The sequence below is a fragment of the Gymnoscopelus microlampas genome (genome assembly GCF_963454915.1).
Source record: "Gymnoscopelus microlampas genome assembly, chromosome: 5".
In the NCBI taxonomy this organism is placed as follows: domain Eukaryota; kingdom Metazoa; phylum Chordata; class Actinopteri; order Myctophiformes; family Myctophidae; genus Gymnoscopelus; species Gymnoscopelus microlampas.
In genome coordinates, this window is record NC_139942.1 from 23,878,172 (window position 1) to 23,902,539 (window position 24,368).

General features: G+C 47.0%; 1 protein-coding gene across 2 annotated transcripts in view; it reads left to right on the plus strand.

Annotated features, from left to right (window-relative positions):
• Positions 1–1,104: 1,104 nt before the first annotated feature.
• The window catches only part of skila (SKI-like proto-oncogene a), a gene marked incomplete at its 3' end in the record, with an annotated part of 36,146 nt that continues 12,882 nt past the window's right edge, over positions 1,105–24,368 (plus strand). For both annotated transcript variants that reach the window (XM_084058545.1, XM_084058546.1), the window contains exons 1-2: positions 1,105–1,198; positions 3,863–5,148. In XM_084058545.1, coding sequence (XP_083914671.1) covers positions 4,036–5,148 — 1,113 coding nt within the window. In that variant the 5' untranslated portion in view covers positions 1,105–1,198; positions 3,863–4,035. The remainder of the gene's footprint in view (positions 1,199–3,862; positions 5,149–24,368) is intronic.

The following is a 24,368-nucleotide window of genomic DNA, read 5'->3' on the forward strand; positions in this document are numbered from 1 at the left end:
AGATAACATTAATTCCATCAGTGAAAGCGGAATGGTCTACCTGACCTCTTGACCTTATTCAGACGGTAGGCCCATAAAGAGGGTTGGGGGAAGGGGGACTCTCCAGGGACAGACAGACATGCCGCAACAACCCCCATACTAACCCTTACATGTTTGTCTGCCTTTTATCCTCAAACGACCTCTCCCTCTCTATCTCACTCTCTTTTTTTCTTTACAAATCTGACACAACAAACCCTGAAATGATGGCGCAACCCTTTGCCATGTGAGTTTTGTGCCAGCAGATGCCAACTGAGGCTGTGTCAATAACACAGCTTCCGACCAACAACAGAGCAGAGCTGATAGTGACAAACCAGCTTAATGTAGCCAGTATGTTTCAACCCCTCCCCCAGAGCATCTGATTCATTCAATAAAACTGTATTGTCATGAGTTGTCTGTCAAAAGTATTACTTAAAAGTGTGGTGGTGATTGTGGTTGTGGTGGTGGGGGATGGGGTGGGGACACGGGACAATCTGATACTGAGAGAGGGTGGGGGGTGGAGGAGGGGGGCTGGGTGTGCTGTAATGAAGGTATAATAATCATCACACCCCCTGTGAGAACAACTAGCACCTTGTGAAAGGGAAAGGCCAACAATACACAACTACAGGGAGAAACATTATGTAAAAAATAAAACTGGCCTGTATTTGCCACAATTTTATATATATATATATATATATATATATATATATATATATATATATATATATATATATATATATATATATATATATATATATATATATATATATATATATATATATATATATACATATATACATCTATATACATGTATACATAATATATAGTTCTGACACTTGCTTTTTTATTGAATTGTGTGTGGTCTTCTCTTCTTAATACTCTTTTGCTCTCCTGGTAAAAAAAAAAAACAATGAGTTATAATATAGGGTAAAACCCAGACAGACAGACAGACAGACAGACAGACAAGACACCCCCTGCATGACGTCTCCAGTCAGCAGCAGCAGCCCCGTGCATCCATCCAGCTCCGTGACGTCACGCGGAGGAGCGTCGCGGGGCTGGCCGCAGCACGCAGCGCTCCAGTCAGTCAGTCAGTACCGTAGCAGACCGCGGCCGGAGGAGGACTCTGTATACAGCAGTACCACGGCGGAGACACACACACGCGCGCACACACCCGTGTTTACAGGCAAGTGTTTACTATACTAGCGACAGACATTTCTTGTTTTCAATGTTGACGTTGTTGGTGGTGGTCGTAATCGTAAATGGTGGAATATAACATAATACGCTTCGTTTTGAGGGGGGTTTAAAATGCCGCAGAGTGAGAGAGGGGAGAGAGAGAGAGAGAGAGCGGTGGTGGTAGAGAGACACTCACACGCTGTATGTATGTGTGTATGTAAATCTCATGTATGGTCGCTCGCGCGAGGCGAGGGTGTCGCTCGCTTAAAAAAAAAGAAAAGAAAAAATATAAGCTAACAGACGCGACCTGATCTTTATTTATTTACATTATTGCGGGCGACACGGTCGTCCCCGCCGCCACAGCAGTCAGGTTATGGTTATATTAGCTGGACGTGCTGCTTGTAGTAGCCATGAAGGCTAGCTAATGTTACTAAACTGGTGGAGAGTGTATTCAGTGAAAAACGACGAGACATTTCTCCCATAATGTGTTACAGTGGAAAAGCTACGCCTTCGCCTCCTCCTCACAGCAAAGCACGTAGCCTCTACTACAGACATGTCCGTGTTTTCCTTCTGTCGTCTGATATATTATTATCATGTACGCTTATTGATTGGAAATGTTGAATGTTTTCACTCTCTAAACGGAATCAAGTGAGGAGGGGGGGGGGGGGGTATAAACAGCCCGACCCTGTCTGTCTGTCTGTCTGTCTGTCTGTCTGTCTGTGATTGTGACATGTATTGGTTTGGCAAAAAAACAAAGCTATAAACGCCCAGAGGATTTACTTGTATGTGTGTGTGTGTGTGTGTGTGTGTGTGTGTTATGACCAGACCCAGACTGTAGACAGTGAATGTCATTATCAGTGGTGTGTGTCTGCATACCGCTGCCGTCGTGGCTGGGCTGGCTGGCCGGGGGGGGGGGGGGGGGGGCTGAAGTACAGTTCACCCGCAGACGGGGGGAGGGGGGGGGGCACTGGTGTCCTTGGGAGCCGATCATCCCAAAGGAGGGCTTCATACAGTAGTCTCAACAGTGTTGCCATGTTGGCTTATTATAAGCGACTTTTGAGGAATATTTTCATGATAATGTTTCGTGCCAGGCACCATTTGTGTTGTTTCAACAAAAAAAAAAATCCAAATATTCCACATTTTATTGCAAGAGTTTTTGAAAATAGCGGATCTACAAGTTCACAACGCGTGGCGATGGAAAGCGATTGTTAGCTTGGGATCGGCTATTTTCAAATCGCTGAAGCATATTATAGGTTTAAAGTGCTCATGGGGCCTATTTGCTTCTTTTTGGCTTGTTTTCCGAGACATGGTTGCTCATTTCTCTCACAAAATATGGCACCACTGCTCTCAACTCCGTAATATTACCGTCCGTTAACGTTTCTTTCAACATACACAATCCATGTGTTATTATAGGAAAAACTGTAGTGTTTTGGTGATCATATGGGGTTTGGTTGTTAGAGATTGTTCAGCTACACTACTGGCTGGGGGTCCCTGCCTGCATTGGTGTTCATCATACGAGATTAATTGCAGCGATTCTTTTGCTTTTTCCCCGATCGGACCGTGGTGGAGTTCGGCTCTAAATGCGTCGTATAGAGGATCTAGCTTTCTATTTGCATGGGGTTCTGTTGTGGAAAACTTACTGTATTGAAATCCAGTTAGCTAAACCAAACAATTTATGTGCACTACAGGATTTTCTAGAGTGGTTTTATGCTGCCCGCATCCATTTGAGCATAATCAGAATACAAAATATTTCATCAGTCTAAAATAATGCACTTGATCAGAACTACATAATGTGTCTACTGTAACGTCAAAGTAACTATTAATTAATTCCTAATTAATTGCCATAACTAATGAATTGAGGCGAAAAGGAGGGTAAAAAATAATTGGCTACTCAGATTTAGGGGAAAAGGAAAAAAAGTAACTATTAATTACGTTCGATCCGACGTTTTCTTTTAAATGGTGGTGTCATATTGTAGTAGTAGCCTCTATCATCTACACAGGCTATTCCTGTTAACATTCACGACTGTAATAACGCTATACAAAACGCCTCATTCCACACTAGGTGTCATGCTGGGGAGGTAATGACCAAACCAAGCAATGGACTGGACGCTGTTGGTCCTTTTATTGTTTTAAATGGGGGGAGCAGACACAGTAGACGGGACAGTGGATTGGAAAGGGCGCTTTAATTTGTTTGATTTATTTAGACTCTATACTATAGTTCACAGTGTAATGGTAAAATGGCTGTGTAGTAGTGGTTTTAGCTTGGGTTGGACCAACTGGTTTCACCACCTGTTAAAATTAGCACTCTGTCTTCAGTGTCTTGGAAATTTTGTTTCACTGCAGTTGGTGACAACTTGGATGCAAATTCAGCTGGGGTTCAATTACAAGGGCTGAAAGGGCTTGTGTTTGTGTGAAGTATGGTAATGGCCTTTTGGCTTAGTGGTCCATGTAAGCAGCCATTGACCTCTTAAACCCCCGACCACCAGTGGCCATAAAACATTTTAAATCCTTATGGGTATTTTCATGCCCCACAACATTTGTTGATGAGATCATTTCCTGTATTCTCTCTGTAGAGAGCATATAAATTACACATAGTTAGAATGAAGTCTTAGTGCTTTATGTCTTGCTCTACATTTGTTCTTTCTAAATAACTCCTTTTTTCTTCTTGCTGTAGGAAATAGACCAAAACACTGAGACCTTCTGCTTCAATCACCATCATGCGTGTGTCTGCGTACCAGAAGATTTGTATAATTTGAAACAAAATAAGGAGAAAAGACAGACTCGGAGGGATATACGAGGAGCTCAGCCAAACTGACAGACAGAACGACAAAAACCCAGTGCTCAGACATGGCCAGCACTCAGACCAGTTTGAAAACTCCTTTCAAAGACTTGACCTCATTCAAGGGCAACATGAAACGACTTTACCGAGAGCGCCTGGAGGACGCTCCCATAAAGAAGCGTGTGATGGCAGAGATCAACCTTAAGCGCCGCAGCATGGAGTCCCTGCCCCGCACCCCCAAGGTGAAGAGGGAGCAGATGGACGAGTCCGAGGCTGACCTGGAGGGCCGTGCCGAACTGCACTTGCTCGGCTCGGCCAAAGCTCTGGACCTGAGCCCGGGCCTGAAACATACGCTCGCCCAGTTCACCCTCAGCAGCCAGAGCTCCCTAGGGGGCCCGGCTGCCTTCTCAGCCCGCACAGGCCACGAGGCGTCCCCTGCCGGTGGCATGGCTCCCCTGCCCTCCCCTCCGGTGCTGGGAGGTGGACCTCTGCTGGTGCCCTGCGACAGCTCCACTGAGCTGACCCATTCCCTGCTGGAGGGAGAGTCCATCTCGTGCTTTGCTGTTGGTGGGGAGAAGCGCCTCTGCCTGCCCCAGGTGCTCAACTCGGTGCTGCGTGACTTTTCTCTGCAGCAGATCAACGGCGTGTGTGACGAGCTCTACGTCTACTGTTCGCGCTGCGACGGCGAGCAGCTGCATATCCTCAAGGTGCTGGGCATCCTGCCTTTCAACGCGCCCTCCTGTGGCCTCATCACCCTGACAGACGCCCAGAGGCTGTGCAACGCGCTGTTGCGCCCTGGGGCTGCCCTGCCTGTCGACTCCAGCGGCAAGCTGCCCACTCAGGGCCTGCTCAAGGAGAGCGAGGCCAGCTTCCAGGTTGAGCACCAGTGTCTGGGAAAGTGCCATGGTCTCTTTGTCCGCCAGTTCTACACCCAGCCCGAGGCGCCCTGCATCCAGTGCGTGGAGTGCCAGTTGCTGTTTTCACCACAGAAGTTTGTCATGCACTCGCACAAATCGCCCGACAAGAGGACCTGCCACTGGGGCTTTGACTCAGCCAAATGGCCTTGCTACCTGCAGCTGGCCAGGAAGTATCAGGGCACGCCCGAGGAACCCCAACTCAAACAGCTCTTAGACGAGGTCAAGGAGAAGTTCCACTACAAGCTCAAGAGGTCACTAGACAAAGTAAGTCCACCCTAATTAATAAATGAAACCAGCCAGGTTTGTCTTGGGAACACATGTCTTGGTTTTTGCTTAAATGTGCTGTCAAGGTCGCTGCTAGTTGTCTGGGGTGAAAGGAGCGAATCCGAGCTGTGGTCGTTATGTTTGGGTTTGCGCTGAAACTTTCCATGTTGGCTGTTGTACTTGGTTCTCCCCCACTTCCTTTCTGTAATGATCCAGCCCCATGTTCTCTATGTCCTGCAGCTGTGACTAGACGTGATCAGTGCTGGTGTTTTCTTAAACCAGCACTGACCTAGTATGTGTGAGTGAGGCTTGGGACAGGTGGTGACATTATGCGTGGCCTGATCTGATCTTATGAGGCCAGGCCAACTGGCTGCAGCCAGAGGGGAAGTGCATCATTTGTTCCCTTAGGTCACCTAGGGGTCGCTTGGAATGTAATTGAACAAAAGGGCCATTTCACTCCTTTTAACTGGGGTTATTACTTGCCAATCAGTCGGCCTACATGAGGGCTTTTAAAACGAATCATTGCCAATGATTACTTTTAAAAGCCCTCACATAGGCAGACTTTAAGAATAAGGTTATTACTTAAAAATAAAAAAATGTTTATATGATAACTGGAATTATTTATCTCCATATCCCGCCCCTTCGTCCCCATGTACACCTATCACACAGACAGGCCAATGACTCAATGACCCTACTAGTAGTTTGTGTTAAGTGCCAGAACTCTATGGAGTGTGAGTGGGCTGTTCCTGGCTTTATATTTTCTTTCATTATTTTTGGAGGACAAAAAAAAAGTGTCACAGCAGTGGTACCAACGAGCCTTTTCTAAAAGTCAGCGGTCAGTAGGGGGTAAAAAAGCTCTAGATTGTTTCTGTGCCATTGACGGGCATATGTCTCATGACCTCCCCCTGACCACAGTGGACTCTGGCTGTTCTTTGTTGTTTTTGTTGTATTTTGTCAGGAAGGGTTGGCTTGCATTTTTTTGTTTTTCCGTTTCATGTGGTTTGACTTGTTACAGTAGGAGACATTCGAACATTTTTTTTGTCAATTCAAGCAATCCAGAAAGACTTTTTTGTTTGTTTGGCTTTTGCCTTTATTTCCAAAATAAAAATAAAAATTGACAGTAGAAACAAGACCATAGAAAAAAAGAAACCTTAAAATATAGAAACAGGTGCACCATCCTGTGAAGGTTAATGTATCCTTATCTTGAAGGAGTGAATGCTGAACACATTACCCACCACAGTATTTTCCACCATACGTTTCTCTTTTAAAAGGGATTGAACTGGAAGTGAACCCCACCGCAAAACCCTGATTCACAGAGCTTAGTGGTGGCAGCACTGCGACAGGCAGCGGGTTAAGCCACCAGCACAGTGTGAGTGTGCGTGCATGTGTATGCCGAGCAGACATGCAGGAGATGAGAGCGTGTATTTATAGTGTGTGCAGGTATGAGAGTGGAGCACACACGCTACTGTAATCCAGCGCCGCTCGCATTCTATCCAGTTATGTCTATGCGAGCCAGCGAGAAGCTCCCGGTCTCTCTCACACTCTCCCTCCCTCCTTCTCCCGGCGTGTTTAACTTGGTGTGAGTGTGCCGGAAATGCCGTCTGCTGTCTCGTCTAGCGCAGTGGTTCTCAACCTGGGGGTCGCGACCCCCAGGGGGGTCGCCAAATAATTTGGGGGGGTCGCCAGATTTTTTGGTGAATTTGAGAAAAAAAAAAGTTTTTTTTTTTTTTTTTTTAACAAAATATTTTTTTTATGTTATCATTAATTCATGTTTTATCAGTTAATTTACTCAATTTACCCACTTTTTGCAAAAATGTTTTGATAATAAACAATTATCAAATAACCTATTATAAATAAATAACCTTCGCGCGCGCAAACGGGACCGCTCGTGCGCGCGAACGGGACCGCACGCGTGCACGCGGGGGGTCGCGGGAAATAATATCATTATTTTGGGGGTCGCGGCCTGAAAAGGTTGAGAACCCCTGGTCTAGCGCCCCAACAGCATTCCTGCAGCACCCCGGCCTAACCCCCCGTTTCTTGGCTAGAGGTTTGTCTTATAAGATTTAACCACTATCAACTTGGGGTCCCTACTTGGCCATGTCATTGTGGGTGAAAACTTGTAAAAAGAAAAGTAAAAAAAAAAAAGCAACCTTTTTTCACAAGGCATCACAGGTTGTATTTTGTCAGAGTACTAGGGATTTCTACAATAGATAGTATGAACATGGATGCACATTTGTGAACATACAGTACAGGTACAGGAAAAGAGACATACACCCACTCAAGGTGTAGTAGGCCTGTGTGACAAGTCCAATGTCCCTTGCGGTGTGTGTCTGTGCGCAGTGCCGCCATCACTATGCAATAAGCTGGTAACTGGAGGCAAGTATGACGCATCTTTGTCTCCATGTCTCACACCTCGCCAGTCTCTCTGGAGCCTCTGTCTGACTGTCTCACCACAATTTTCAGGTGTCGTCTACCACTGGGGGATTTTTCCTCCTCTGCTGCTATTGGGTTTCTTTTTACTTCAACTTTTTCTTTTAATTACTTCTTTTCTTTTCTTTTTTTTAGTTGACCGCTGTTATTATTGCCTTGTTTTCTTGTTGCTCTATTCTTCTGTGGGCAGGGCCTAATCGGCAATGGTGCTGCTGTGTTTAATGATTGTGGAAGTGAAATCTTTTTACACAATCACACAGACACAAACACAGTCATGCCATAGTGGTGCACAGACATTTTGAAACACACGCAGAGTCGCAGACACACAATCACAAATGGCCATGTTCCTGGAAAGCCACTTGCTTGCGTGACTTCAGGAAGCAGGTGACTTTTTGGTGTTGGAAGAGGAACCCCCCCAGAGCGGATGCAGAAGCGTGTGAAAGGCCAGCAGCCAGGGAACAAGGTGACCCAGTACTGTTGGCCCTCTGCTCAGGACACCGAGGTTCTCTTCCAAATTCCCACCCCTCTCTGTAATGTGCGCGTGTTTGAATGGAAAAATCACGTGTGTTTATGTACGCGGAAAGCGTGCGTGTTCATGTGTGTGTTTTGGGCTAGCAGGAAGTGAAGCAGACGGACATGTCTCTCACCCTGAACATCCTCCAGACTCGTATCGTCTAGGCTCTCCCACTGCGCTGCCACAGTGACTCACAGTTTCCACATCCCAGTGGATGTTAGTGAAAGGCCAGCCAGGCAGCCAGGGGGCTCTTAGCCCCCCCCCCCCCCCCCACCACCCCACACATACCTTCAGAAAGAGATGGCCCGGCATGTTGGTTTAACCCCGATTCCAGACCCACTACCCCCAACGGGCCCTTATTTACACACAGTGTCAATGTGCACATTGACGGCTAGTTCAAGGTTTTTTTTTCCAGAGAGAGTGGAGGGGGTTTGGGGTTGGGGGGGGGGGGGGCACACGAGGCCAGAAGACATGAACAAGACTGGCCTTCTGGAAGTTTCTTGCACCCTCCCTCTCTCCTAAACTGCTACCAGTAACGGCATCCTGTTGGGAATGTTTGGTGTGAGAAGCAGCAGGGCAGTTCAAACCCCATTTTACCCTCATATAGGAAAGAAAAACCTGCCCTTTGTGCCTTCAGGTACAGTTTATACCTAACTGGCCGCTCCCTGCACTGTAAACAAAGTTCACAAGAAAGATGCCGCCATTGGACCACCGCAAGCTAACCGCTTATCTCCAGAGTCACTGCATTATCCTAAAACACAATGAGTTCATTTGTCCTTCAGGGGAATGACGAGCGTCCACACGTTTCCTCAGACGAGATAGCATGTCGTCATATCTGTCTGGGTTTTTTTCTTCTTTCAGATTAAAAGGGAAGAACTTCCCACTCGATGATCTGTTCTTCCCTTGTGAAATATCTGTCTAGCTGGAAGGACATTGTGTCTGTTTGGGCTACATGTTTACATGGCCTGTCATCAGACATGAGCTATGACATGGCTCTGTGTTGCAGCATATCTAGAGCACAACATCCCCAGGAGATAATTAAACTGACTTTGTGGTTATTAAGAATACCGGGCAGTGGACAATATTATATTATATCTGGAGATATACAGTACTTAACATATCTTTTACACACAGCGAAAAGAATGAACAAAGTAATCAGAATAGAGGCAAACGTCTGTGTCTACTGTCTACCCATTGGTTGGTATCTTAGATTCATGCACTTTTTCATGAAGGGTAAAACCAAATGCTGTAATCATAATGACAATATTTTGTCCATATTCTCAAACACTGTTAGCTGAGGAGTGCTGTTGGCATTATAGCTGTGTGTGCCCCATCGGGCCTCTGTCTGTGTGTCCGCCAGTGTCCTGTTTATAGCCTTGCCTCTTGGCCCAGAGTCAGCAGCGTCAGACAGAGAGAACAGCCTTCCTCTGTGTTGTCTCCCCAGCCCGACTGAGACTGAGACAGTGGCTGCGGTGCAGACGTCAGACAGCTGCCTCTCGCCGGCTTCCTCTTCTTTGCTATTTGGAAACCAGTGACTTCATTACCGCAGACCAGCGCAGCTGCACTCTCTGAAGCCTGTTTCCTTGGCTGTCTGTTCTCGTCTGTCTGTCTCTCTCTCTCTGTCTGTCAGTCTCTCTCTGTGTCTGTGGGTCTGTCAGCTAAGATATCTAATTGGGTTTTGGCAAGCTCTGCTTATAATTCACTGCTCTGGCTTTGCTGTCTCTCTCTCTCCGTCCCTCTTCTATTTCTTCTCATTTACTTCCCCTTTATCTCCTCGCCACTTCTCCCTTTCCTTCCTGTCCCCTCCATCTCGTGTCCTCGCGCATAGTGTCCCCCTGCCCTCGGATCATCATGTCATTATTAACACACCCATCCTCCACTCGTCATCATACCGTCTCTTCCTCTCTCCTCTTCGTCCGAGACCAGACCGATCTGCAGCACGATATAACCCACGTGTGTCCTCTCTTCCGAGCAGACAATACGCCCCCGGGGGCCCCAATTAGCAGGACGGTAACAAAATAAGCGGCCAAATGACCCGATAAGTCGATGGTTACATAAGCAAAGGACCACTTGTGTGCTACGTCTGCGAGTCGGACGTGGAGGAGAGATGGCAGGTATCGATTGAACAGGCCTCCCGACCTTGATGGATGCGGCGGGTCGTCTAGTGACACCAAGGGAGGGAGGGGGGGGGGGGGGGGGGGAGAGGGTGAGCGGTGACGGAAGAAAGAGGAGAAGAGTGAAATGATGTGATTCAGTCACAAGGACACATCCAGCTGTGGACGGAATTACATAAGGATGTGTCTGTGTTCTGACTTGTTGGGCAGAAATCTCTTATCTCTATATTTTAACTTTTTTGCGGAGGGGTTCAAATCATTGGTAGGCCATAACAGTTACAGAGTGTGGCATTACCTCCCCTCCCTCCATTCCTCCTGTGTTAGTGAACTCATTGTACACGCAATAATCCAACAACTTGAGATGGTTTATGACAATAATTTTGTTGATGGGTTTGCATGCACGCCAGTAAAGCAATAATAAAAAAACAACGGTTTATGATTCAGTCAATAATATACTGTCTACATTACCTCTGGCAACTGCCTAAAATACTTTTTTGACGACATCGGTATCTGCAATTATGCAGCCAATCATATTTATATCGAATTTATAACATTTACATTTTTTAAATTTTAAAGATTTTGAGCTTTAGTGGTAAAATAAAATAAAAATATATGCTTAATTTAAAATGTTATCAATCACAAACACACAAGTCAATTTTTCTTTTCTCAAATAGAAATTTGCACTTTTTTTTATAGGTCAAAACATTAGTAATCAGTGGTCTAGGACTCTCCAAAATCGGACCCAAAAATCTGGCATTGGTCAGGCTCTACCAGACAGGAGAATTAGCACAGACAGACAGACAGACAGACAGACAGACAGACAGACAGACAGACGGACGCTTGACTGTGAAAACACAGCTCCTCTCATGGGAGCAGAAGAAGGCATGTGAGAGAGAGGGAGAGTCGTCACGGCTGCAGCCTCTCGCTTTCTCTCTCTCTGCCTTCTTCTGTTTCTCTTCTCCCACCCTGAAAACAAGCAATGCCCACAACTAGTGTGGGTAGTTATGGGGGCCTGGGCCCCTCTCTCTCTCTGTCTCCATCTCTCTCTCTATCTCTCTCACTCTCCCCCCTCTCTCTCAGTGAGTGAAACACTAACTTCACAGCGTCTGGAACAGCCCTCCTGATCGTCCAATCACGTTCCGTCTGACTGCAGTTCTCCCCCTAGGGGCGCTTGCTTGTGCTCTCTCTCTCTCTCTCTCTCTCTCTCTCTCTCTCTCTCTCTCTCTCTCTCTCTCTCTCTCCTCTCTCTCACCGCCTCACCCCACCGCTGTGCATATTTCCCTGTTTGTTTTGTGCGCTTTTCAAAAACCACTCAAACAAACATTGAATCGCAATGAAAAAAAATCTGATCTGCGAATGCGCGCTCAGAATAACCCTGGGGTCTATTATGTGTCTTGAGCTGACATGCCCATGTAGACGTAGACGGCATACTAGCTGCTTGGGTGACTGCAGCCAGCACTGGGCCTCAGCCCCCCCCCCCTCTCCCCCTGTCGGACATGGGCTAAAAGGGGCCCCCAGTGGGTGGGGCCAAGCCAAGGGGCCTCTGGGTTGTCTTCAGTTCAGCACCAGTTCCACAACGGCTCTGCAGAACCATGAAGGAGCCCTTCTTTATTACACCTTTTAAAAAAATGGTTTGTAGGAAACTTTGTGTCTTTCAGACTCACTTCACATCCAGTGTTTCATTTTTATAATTCATTATTAATACGTACGTTATTCGTGATAATTTCCCAGGCTCTGGGTTGGGAGGGGAGGTGAAGATAATCCACGGCCGTGGGAATGACATGAGCTCAGATAGGCAGAGATACTGCGTAGCCTCTGCCACGTCTGCCAGGCAGCGGACACATAGACTAAACAAACCCTTCCTCCCTCCCTGCTGGCCTGTTTGGATGTCTGCCGCACTCTGTCTCCCTACACTGTCGAATCCTCAGTGTTCATTTAACTCTGAGGGTGTAAAAATATGTGTCCATTTGCATTCAGTTGAGCACTTTCAAACTGCTTTTCCTATTTTGGGTAAATCTCTTAAAAAAACTTTTTCAAAATGATTTGACACGTGAGCTTGTAGATCGGCCATTTCCCGCAATTTCTGTACATCGTAGAACAAAGAATAAAACATGGCTTAATTAACATGATTTTACCACGTACATGCACAGATACACACATATTCATGCATGCTTCAGACCAATTTGTTGCTTACATGGGACATACGAGCCATGAGAATGAGAGCGTGGTGTGAGTAGGAGGAAGAGGGCGAGAGAGGGCCGACATAATGAGCTGCTAGTTCAAACATGACGGCAAAGAAGGGAAAGGAAGCACGTCAGATGGTAACATGGTGGAGTTTTTTTTGTACATGACGAGACCCAAGAATAATGAGGAGCCTTGGTATTAATTAACGGACAGACATGCTTGATGAGAAGATTAACTGTCCGCCGTCTCCCCTCGTCTCCCCGGGAGACGGTCAGAAAAGGAGTAAGGGATGGATGGATGGATCGAGGGAGGTGTGGGAGACAGGAGAAGGAAGACAGGCTTGTACTGTAAGGGGCTGCCAGCCTGTGTGTGTGTGTGTGTGTGTGTGTGTGTGTGTGTGTGTCTGCTGTGTACAAGCAGGGAGAGAGTGTGTTTTGCATTTGAAAGGCTCCTCTGTGTGCCCCCTCTCCCAGTGGGAACGGTGATTAATGGAGATATAAATGGAGAGACCCAGAGAGACGGCAGGGCTGCTTTCCATAGGCGCGCCATCATACACTACACAACAGAGACAAACACACACACTTGCGCGTACACACACACACACACACACACACACACACACACACACACACACACACACACACACACACACACACACACACACACACACACACACACACACACACACACACACACACACACACACACACACACACACAACCACACACTCTCTCTCTCTCTCTCTCTTTCTTATTCTCTCTCCCCCTCCCTCCCACACAGCCCCAGTCTTCCAGACAGGCAGATAAACAGTGGATATCAAAGGCGTGTCACGCGTCCCGCCGGGCCGCCACTCGGCACATCCACAACACATTAGGACCCGAGCTGCCCGCTCCACTGATCCATTATGCATGATGCAAACACAGGGAAATCAGGGGAGGGGAAGAGATGGGGGGGGAAAGAAGAAGAAGAAAAAACACAGTCAGGCCGCCGCGCAATTAAAAGGAATCCCCATCCCTCCACTTTGCCGCTAATTTATTTGCGTGTTTCGGTAAACGGCTTCGTCATTTCCATATGGAAGACATTCCGCTTTTTCATTTTCTTTGTGTGTGTGTGCATGCATGGTGTGGTATAGTGCGGTGGGGGGGGGGGGGGGTGGGGGTCGCCAAATAGCCCATTATGTGCTTAATGGTGCAGAACAGCGTTGGCGATGCCAAAGCTAGCTCTGTTCCGGTGGTTGGTAGCCTTCAGCCTCCGCAGCAGATCAAAGTGGACAGCGCAGCAGACCACTGGTTGGTTGAGCTAACTTATTATCTGCACCTCCAGCCATTCATGTTGCAGCCTCACCTTTGCTCAAGTAACATCAAACACCCGTAAGCTGTTTTTTTTCTTTTTTTTCTCCTTTCCTTCCCCCCCCCCCCCCCCCCACAATGCTGCTGTAGCGGCGGCCCCAATTCCTTGTAACTGCTTATCACTGCAGGGGGCCCCTCACTGATGCTGCTAAAAGGACTGAAGCCCTAAAAAAAAAGCCAAGAGTCGGGTAAACAGACTTTTGCAACGGCCATTGAAACAAGTGACATTTTCTGGTCCGTGTCTTTCAACTCCCCCCGCCCCCCCCCCCCACCGCCCCTGCCCCCACTTGCCTCGATGTGTGTTTATCTCTCCAGTATTCCCACCCTCAGCGACAACACACATGGGGATCGCCTCTCTCTCTCCTTGGCCTTTCTCACAGGACACACAGATACACTAATATAGCGCACACCCGTGCAGTCATACACGCACACGTACACACACGCACCCAGGTGTAAGCTTCCTCGGCTCTTAGGAGTCCCACAGGGGTTCCGAACCGTGCTTCTGTAGCCTTTAAATAGAAGCCTGTTATTCTCTGTCTCCTCTACAGCATCCCCCCACCACCCATAGTCTCTGCTGTATAAGCTACTGTAAGTGGTAGACAGGCCTTTAGGTCAATGACCTCCAGTTATAATAAATAACTTAGTATATATCATAAGTAATTGAATGTGCATGTTTGAGCCACAGAAACATAGTAAAGGAGTTTGTGTGTGTGTCTGTGTTTCAATGCAAGTGCGCATATAAACAAGTTGTCTGTTTTTTTTTAATTGCGTGTGTGTGTGTGTGTGTGTGTGTGTGTGTGTGTGTGTGTGTGTGTGTGTGTGTGTGTGTGTGTGTGTGTGTGTGTGTGTGTGTGTGTGTGTGTGTGTGTGTGTGTGTGTGTGTGTGTGTGTGTGTGTGTGTGTGTGTGTGTGTGTGTTTGAAACTTTCCATCCGTGTGACTGTTTCTCTTCTCAGTCTAGTCCTCTGTCACGCAGTGCTCATAGCCTTGTGTGTCTCTGTTGAACTCCATGGCTTTTGGTTTTTACAAATCTGGAAAGGTTTGTTGCCAACTCACTGTGACTACTGCCACCGTCATTGCAGACAAGTCCATTTCATCATCACCATCGTCTCTTTTTGTTTTTTAACAATCTGTCTCAATTGCATCCTGATGCGATGAGAAATATCAATTGCTTCCAGCCACATGCTGGGGATTTTTTGTCTGCCGTCGACTTTAGTTCCAGCCACTTTAATTCCGATAAGAGTAGAAACAACAGTACAGCAGTTTGTGACTGGTAAATCACATAAACTGGTACTTTCCTTTTTTGGGTCGTCTGCCACCTTGACTGTCACCAAGTGGTAGCTGGTAAACCAGACCGAGACATGACCCACATGCGTGTCTGTCTGAGTAGGCAGACAGACACACACACACACACACACACACACACAGGAGTATGAGATCCTGTGACTGTGACAGACTCAAACGCAGCCAGGCAAGGAGACACACACACGCACTTAACCACCACAGGTCACTTCCTCTTGTCACCACGCCAACCACTTCCTGCAATGTGAGTCACCGGTCTGCATCACCGTTGCGGTCAATGCATCTCTACGTGTGTGTGTGTGTGAATGCTTATCATCATGGACAGCATGGAGCCGGGATGGGAGATTTATCACTGTGCTGGTCTCTCCAAATAGGCCCCTTTGATCTAAGCCCAGGTGTGTGTTCACTCAGTCTGACTCAGCCATAATGTCTTTCTTTAAACCCTGCACCGCACTTTTGGAAATCCGTCAAGCACGCCTCAGACAACTGACTGTTTAAATTTAACGACTCTGGCCGATCAGGCGTTGTCTCGTCACTCCTTTGGTCATAGGCTTTGGAATGACATAGCCAAACCCAGATGTGTTTCTCTTCTTCTTCTTTTTTTGCAGTGCATTTAGTGTTCAATCCTGTGCGCTGTCTGCGCTTCAAATAACTTTATTGACAACATTGTCAACCAGAAGGTATCCTACCCGACACCAGGGTCAACATTTAATGAAAGAGTAGACTATCTCCAACCACTGCAGATGTGCAGTAGTGGTTGCAGATGTGCTAGTGGTGTGGCTTCATTGCTGACAGCAGTGTCCAAACCCAGGCCATTGACAATTGCTGCAGCCTTCCATGCCAGCAGCAGCATAGTCTCCCCGTGCTGACAGGATGTAAATAAACCGTCGGTCGATATACGCTAGCATCCCACAGCCCAATAGGGGAAGGGTGTCCAAGTCAACGGCCCATTCATATTATGTGTTATACATTCTTCATGTACACACACACGCACACACCGGGTTCTGAAGTGCAGCCTTCATATTATGTGATAATACATGATTAAGAATTGGAAGATGCACGTGAGGCACGTGTGTCTGTGTGTGTAGTGGTAGCAGCAGCAGCAGCAGCAGCAGCATATTTCCAACTCTCTGACAGCCTCCCTTCACTTAAGTCTGCTTAGCAACACTTGCCCTCTCTCTCACTCTCCATACCCTCTCTCTCTCTCTCTCCAAGCACTCCCAGTCTCCTCATCCACTTGAATAGTGAGCTACAAAGGTTCTGTTCTCTCACAGAGGAGCAAACCACCACACATTGGTCTGTTCTGTCTGTGTGTTTAGTGGCGGTGGGTGGGTCTCTGAATGGGGATAATGAACCTGTGACCGACATAGCGTACAGTTGAGGGAATTGATCTTATGCACACTGCTGCCATAAGAGGCATTTAGCTTTTACTTCATTCCTGTGCCGTGAGTATGACGTAAGAGCAAAATGGCCACTGTGTGAATATGATCCCTTAAAGCAAAATGGCACTTTGGTTAGGTTGTGTGCATACACACGCACACACACGCACACGCAGGCCCAGATAAAAGCTCCACTGAAGAGGCACAGCCAGCCTCAGACAAGACATGGGCCTGCTGGCCTCAATTTCGAGTCTCCCCATCCTCTGGAGAACCACACAGCCTCTCAAAGGTGTGTGTGTGTGTGTGTGTGTGTGTGTGTGTGTGTGTGTGTGTGTGTGTGTGTGTGTGTGTGTGTGTGTGTGTGTGTGTGTGTGTGTGTGTGTGTGTGTGTGTGTGTGTGTGTGTGTGTGTGTGTGTGTGTGTGTGTGTGTGTGTGTGTGTGTGTGTGTGTGTGTGTGTGTGTGCGCGCGCGCGCCACAGTTTGTTGGTTTACAAGAAATTGTGTCATCCTCCCACTTTGCAGCGTGATGGAATCACAGAGCGATGGGATGTCTGTTAATGTATGTGTGTGTGTGCGTGCATGTGTGTGTACGCGTGTGTGTTGTGGCCTGATTATGACTCACAGAGGTGAGCTCTGACAGCTTTGGTAATTAACACAGTAGTGGAGGATGGGGCAGGAAAGTGGAACACACACACACACCTAGATAACTGCTCCGGAGGAGCCCAGTTGCACAACGGGGCAGAAACCGTGTGATTGTCTGAGCATTTTTTCGTGTGTCCCAATTCTTTGATCATGATCATGATTTTGTTTTTTTAATGCCATGTCAAAGCCTTTCAGGTCACGCCCCCAGGTACACGCTGTTGGAGTGTGTCAGGTAGCTGCATGTCGTGTGGGTGTATGTGTGTGTCAGGGCTTTGTGTGGTCTGCCCACTAGTCAGACAGATTGTCCATTCATGAGGTGCAGCCTTGTTACAACCTCGCTGTTGTAAATGGTGCAACCATAGACTCCTAGCTGCCTTCTGGGAATAGACTCTGAAACGTGAGAGGGAGAGGTAAAGTTGGTGAGAGAGAGAGAGGGAGGGAGAAGGAGACAGGAAAGGGGGGAGATGAATAGGAAAATTGATCGAGAGAGGAAAAAGGAGAAGGCTATTTGGGACGAATCAAATAAAGATGAGACTGTGTCGTTAGTTTCCTAATTAAACCACTCACAGGAAATGCAACTGAGAAACTGTGTGTAAATATATTACATGTTGACTGATTTCCTAGCTATCAGTTTTCCAACTCTTGAGTTTAAAGGACCGACAACTGCTTTTAACTCCCTTAAGTCGTCCCATTGGCTGTAGTGTGGATGGTTAAAATGGCTGACTAAATGTGCAGAGGAGAGACACACACACACACACACACACACACACACACACACACACACACACACACAGTCTGCACACGCACCTGCCTGTAGCTAGGTGTGTCTGTATGCGTGTGTCTAGACAGTGTCCATGTGGTCCAAAAAATGTGCCTGAGGCCTCAAGTCAAAACTGGTCGGGAATGAACCTGTCCTTATCTGCCCGTCTGTCTCTCTCTGTCTCTCTCTCTGTGTGTGTGTGTGTGTGTGTGTGTGTGTGTGTGTGTGTGTGTGTGTGTGTGTGTGTGTGTGTGTGTGTGTGTGTGTGTGTGTGTGTGTGTGTGTGTGTGTGTGTGTGTGTGTGTGTGTGTGTGTGTGTTTGAGGCACTGGCATGACTCCTCTAGCTGATGCTTATCAGTGTGTCTGCCTGTCTCTGCTCTTTCTCTCTGTGTGTTTGGAAAGAGGGAGGAACAGGTGTGTGTGTGTGTGTGTGTGTGTGTGTGTGTGTGTGTGTGTGTGTGGGGGGGGAAGGAGCAAGCAGACAGTCATATGGTGTCTGGCTGCTCTCCTGTCCACACTGTCTGCCTCTCTATTTTAATACCCCCCTCTCTTCTGGCTGAGTGGCTGTCTGTCTGTTTATCTAGCCATTGCATGTCTGTTTGTCCATCTCTACTGTCTGCCAGTTTGTCCTGACCTCTGCCTGTCATCTGTTTTTCTAGCTGTCTGTCTGTCCATATGTCCATTTAATTACTGCAGGATAGGTTGCAATAGGAGCCTAATAATCCAAGCAAAGTTCACTTGGACACTTGGACCGCAGCCTGCATGTAATAAAAATGCAATTGATACTTTCCCTCACCGCCCAGAGAGGGGTCAAATGCTTACAACGTTGGGGCGGAAGACTTGAGTAATGTGAGAGAGAGAGAGAGAGAGAGAGAGAGAGAGAGAGAGAGAGAGAGAGAATTACTGAACTTTACATTAACGCTTTGAGAATAGCTTTAATTTTTTCTGTTGGATATTTTGTGCACTATAGGGCCTTGGAGACTATTCAAAGCCAGCTAATGCCTTGTGGGCTAAATAGTTAGCAGGGGTGGTATCATGTTAAGTACGACATCGTAGACACACCAGGATTGACTGAGTCGTGCCTCAAAAAACTGGAAGAGCTTGTTTGCTGAAGTCAGTGTAACTATGGCTTCTGAAGCAAGCTGCAGAACCTAGCTCATGGATGAATAGCTAATTGGATTAAAGGCAGCATGCAGTGGTGTGTGTATGTGAGGAGGACAGACCACCTTCAGCATCAGGACTGTTACATCACATGTTCACTCTTCCACACCTAGTTTGTGCACATTTAGTTATTTTCCACATACCCACAGTCCCACATACCAGTTAAGTGTAGATTGCAGTGATCCTCCTACAACAGAAAGCTGTAAGGTTCAATCCCTATTCCCTACCACAGCTACAGTGTGTATTGCAACGGAATTCTTCTGACCCAGTCTGAACATGACACTGGGTTGCTTTCATCCTACAGTACCCAGAATTCACTGCTAAGGCTTGGCTCTCAAGGTTGTTCTCTCAGCCATTGTCGCTAGTGGCCCCTAGTGGCAGAAGGGGGAATGTCTGTAGTTTCTGATGTCTACGCAACTACCTCAACGTGTGAGCGCGCTGTGGTGCTTCTTCGATTTGCTGCTTCAACTATACAGATATCGCTGACGGACTTATTGACCGTTACTCCTACCATCTATTGATCATCATTACTCCCAAATGACAGCGAGTGAAGTATTCCTTTTAATGTCCTCAAAGGGGAAGCTTTATTTTCCTCGTACACCAGTGGTTCTCAAAGTGGCGTCCAGAGACCCCCAGGGGGTTCCAGGAGGTCCCCAGCAAATGAGTTAATATAACATCAAAATCAGTTTAACCACTTTAAAACCTATATACATTTGCTATTTGACAGTAGCCGATCTACAAGCTCACAACGGGTCGCACTCGCATCGCAACAGGGAGTTGGAGTCTGTCTCCTCTGTAGGCCAAACAACAACAACTGCAGCAGCAGAACAGGATGTGGTTGAACAACAGACTGTGTGTGTGTGTGTGTGTGTGTGTGTGTGTGTGTGTGTGTGTGTGTGTGTGTGTGTGTGTGTGTGTGTGTGTGTGTGTGTGTGTGTGTGTGTGTGTGTGTGTGTGTGTGTGTGTGTGTGCATGCGTGTGTGCGTGCGCATCCCTCACTCCCTGTCTGAGAGAGAATCAAAAGACACCCAAATAAACCTTGTTTACTTCCGCCAGAGGGGAAAAAGAGAGAGAGAGAGAGAGAGAGAGAGACAGATGAGATGCACTGCTCCGTCCTCCTATCCCCCCTCACTCTACCACCCTCCTGTACCTCCACCACAACCCCGACCCCCTCCTCCTGAATGCCAGGCACATGAAAGGCTCAGAGGGGCCACCATGCAGGGGAGGAGGCATGGGAGAGTGGCATGGTTAGGTTCCCTCACTGTTTTCTGTCTCTCCCTCACTGCCTTTCTTCCTCTAACCCCCCCCCCCCAACCCCTCTCGTCCCTGTGTTTTTCTGCCCTGGGCTAGACTATGGAACTAGCCAGGACTGTTTACTTTCTCATATGTACATGAACAGCTATGCCAGGATCTCAACAGATGCAGAGACAATTGACGCGACAAAGCTAGCGTGCGTGTGTGTCTGAGACAGGGCAGTAGGGCAGTAGTAGAATATAATAATGCCCAACATGCACACACAGGGCCCTGCTGGGCTGAAAGGTCAGATCTAGATGTGGACACTCTTTATGGTCGCCCTAGATAAGATTTGTCATTCAGCTGGGTGAGACCAGTTGTGTGCGTGGGGGTTATTTCTGAACACGTTTATACTGTCCTGGGCTTGTATTTTATGAGATTATAATGCCTCATTTTCACAGACCATGCACACAAATCTTTCTGTGAACATAATGTTCAGAGTCAGTGTATGTCAGTAATATGGAAGCGTCGAGCAGTGCTGGAGAATTGGTCAGAGTGTGTGTGTGTGTGAGTGAGAGAGAGAGTAACTGTATATGTGTCTTTACTACGCGTGTTATAAGAGATTGTGAGTGTGCTCATGCTCGTGTGACAGCAGTGTGTAAACGGTCATCTGGTTCGACCATGTGACTGTATAAGTGAGAGGGACAGAGGCCTCTGTGATCGTCCACTGAAGACACACAAAAGTTTGGTTCGTTGTAAACTATTCAAATTAAACTATTCAAAACGAGGGTGAAATAGCCAGTCAAAAAAATCACCTGTTTGTGGCCCTACGTTGCAGCCCATGCCAGCACAACCACAAATGGTTTGGCTCTTTGTTGATTTTTGGTAGGGCTGATAAATGTATCCGAAAATATTGCCTAAATTAGATACTGTAATTTCCAAATCATAGAGGCTGCGGATAATTACATAAAAGAGAGTGGGTTCCAAATAAACATATAGTCCATGGATCAAGTACAAAACCTAGGTGAAGGATGATACATTTTTGCATGTTGAGATCACTGTCTATAAGTCATATTACGTTTCTAAATGTATTTATAAAATGTATATGAAATATATATGAAAATATTTTTTTAAATCTTGAAAAAATGATAATAAAAAACTAAATGTAGGCAACAATTTGGACCCATGAAAATGGGTCTGCGGCCCAAAAATGGGTCCAGCCCACTGGTCTAAATGGAGCGTCAGAGCTTTTGCAGAGAGAAGCTGAGAGACTGATAAGAGCCAGTTAGAGAGATGTAGACTTCACATCGAATCGCACTGAATCGCAATTACTCTGCGTGTGTGTTCGTGTGTCTAGTCTGTGCAGCACACATGCATTGTGTGTGTGTGTGTGTGTGTGTGTGTGTGTGTGTGTGTGTGTGTGTGTGTGTGTGTGTGTGTGTGTGTGTGTGTGTGTGTGTGTGTGTGTGTGTGTGTGTGTGTGTGTGTGTGTGTGTGTGTGTGTGTGTGTGTGTGTGTGTGAGACAGGCGCGTCTTCCTGTTGGAGTTAATGGCACACTGGCTACACACACACACACACACTTGCGGTGCTCCACTAATGCGTCTGCTGGAGTACTGTCACGTGCGCTAATGGTCTAGGGACCATATTGAGGCTGCGCAAATGGGTCAGTGTAAAAGTTCACAGGGCTGTGTATGTTGCAAAGCAGAGCAGTAGGCTTCTGTCTCATCTCACTGTACATTGTGTGCACAGATAGATTGATGGATGGATACAGATAGAAAGAAAGAACATTAATATGTGTGTATGTGTGCACTATGGCTGACATGATTTTGCAGGGTGGGAGAAAATCCCCATGCAATTTGCAAATAAATGTAGTGCTATTTCTGCAAAATTCTTAGATATGAATTACAAGACATGCAAACAGTGATTTCTCTGTAAAACAAATCTATAAATACTGCTATGTTACTGTATGTATGTAGGCTGGATGTGTATGCAGGTTGCATATCAGTGTGTAGGCGCGCTAACGGCAGCAGTAGCGGACAGGCTGCCCGGTGGTTAGGAACAGCGGGCGAGAGTTCAGCTGAGTGAGCGCCTGGAATGCTAATCCACATTGTCATGAGGCTGGCCTCCGCCTGACAACGGCCCAAAGACTAGCCAACCTGTGTGTGTGTGTGTGTGTGTGTGTGTGTGTGTGTGTGTGTGTGTGTGTGTGTGTGTGTGTCACAGCAGCAACTACAGATAAGAGAGGTGCTTCATTATTGCAGATTAGGACAGACGATCAGCACGGCATGTGTTAATAAAAGGAGATGGGGGGGGGGTGATGTGTTGGAAGGTGGAATGGATGGAGACAGATGAATGGAGAGATGAAAATGGGTGTGTTAAAAGACATGTGCACCCACCCCTGTTCATTATTCCTACTGCTGTGCAAACTGCCAATGCACTGTGTGACACCATAATATGCGTGTGTGTGTGTGGCGATGGGCGTTGGGCTGTCATCTGTCAAGATGAGCACGAATCACAACGAGAAACACAGGCAGCCATTAGAGATAGACAAAAATACACACACACACACACACACACACACACACACACACACACACACACACACACACACACACACACACACACACACACACACACACAGACACACACACACACAGACATATAATATATATTGTATGCAGACATGAGACTGTATTCCCCTTGCATATACTGTATATCAAATTTAAAAACGTGTTTGTCCATCTCTCTCTCTTTTCTCTCTCCGTCTCTCTCTCTCTCTCTCTCTCTCCGTCTCTCCCTCTGTCTCTCTGTCTCTCACACACCTTTTAATGAGCTGTCACTTGTCTCGTCAGCAGCACATGCTGCTGTCATAGAGGGCAGGCAGATGTACGACACAGATGACCTGGTGCTAATGTCAGCTTGCCCCTAAACACACACACACACACACACACACACACACACACACACACACACACACACACACTCGCCAGCTAGGGCTTAGCCTGCCTCAAACACTACTGCAGTGGGTTTATTATTGTTATTCTCTCCCTCCCTCCTTCCTTCCCTATCTCTCTCTCTCCCCCTCCCTCTCCTTTCCTCTCTCTATCATTGGCGCTCTCTCTCTCACTCTCTCTCTCTCCCTCCTACTCTCTCTCTCTCCCATAGTGCTGCAGTGCCGCCTCTCAGAGAGAGGGGAAAAAAATAAACGGCAGCCACAAGCACTCGTAAACAGACGAGCCCCCTTCTACGCAGGCAGCTTGTACGCACGCACGCACGCGCGCGCGCACACACACACACACACACACACACACACACACACCTGGCTACACATACGGCTCCAGCGACTTCCATTTGCATGCAAGCTCATTCATCCGTGTCCTTGTAAGTAAGGGACAACCCCCTGCACACAGACACACACACACACACACACACACACTAACAAATCTTGTCCAGTAGTTAGAATGAATGGGGGACACCCTTAAGCTTAATTTACAGGCTGGAAAGATGCATTGCGTGGTTAGCTTGAAGATCAGTCCTTTCCGCCAAGTGACACCGTGGTACTACAGAGTATAAATTAGGCCTAATACCTTAGCCGTCACAGTAAATTGCCGCTATTGTTCTGGGGCTGTTTAGCTCTGGTAATTGACAACGCCATACAGCACAGAGGAAAATCCTTTAGTACGGCCGATGAAAGGCTGTCCCTTGATTATTCTTTGTGTGTGTGTGTGTGTGTGGGTAGTCTCTGGATTAACGTGCATACATGGCTTTAAAAGGAATAGTCTATTATTGATGCCGTCCTCCTACTCGTGCCTCCTCTTTGCTCTCCTCTCCTCTTCTTCGGTCTCTCGCTCTTTTCCTTCCTTCTCTCCTTCCCGTTCATACTTTCTGTTATTTGACTGGAGCTAGGGCTGGGCAATTAACCCAAAACGTGTTGAAACTGACATTTAGAACCAATAACTGACTTAATCTTTCTCATGTGGGTTAATCAACTAATCCAGAAGCACGTTTTTTTCCCTTCTCATTCATCAACTAATTGACATGAATACGTTATAATAGATTTCTTTATAATCGATTTAATCGATTAGGCTGATTAACCACTTACTATTGTACTGTATTCATGTATTATACTTCATTGTGGTTACAATGGTGA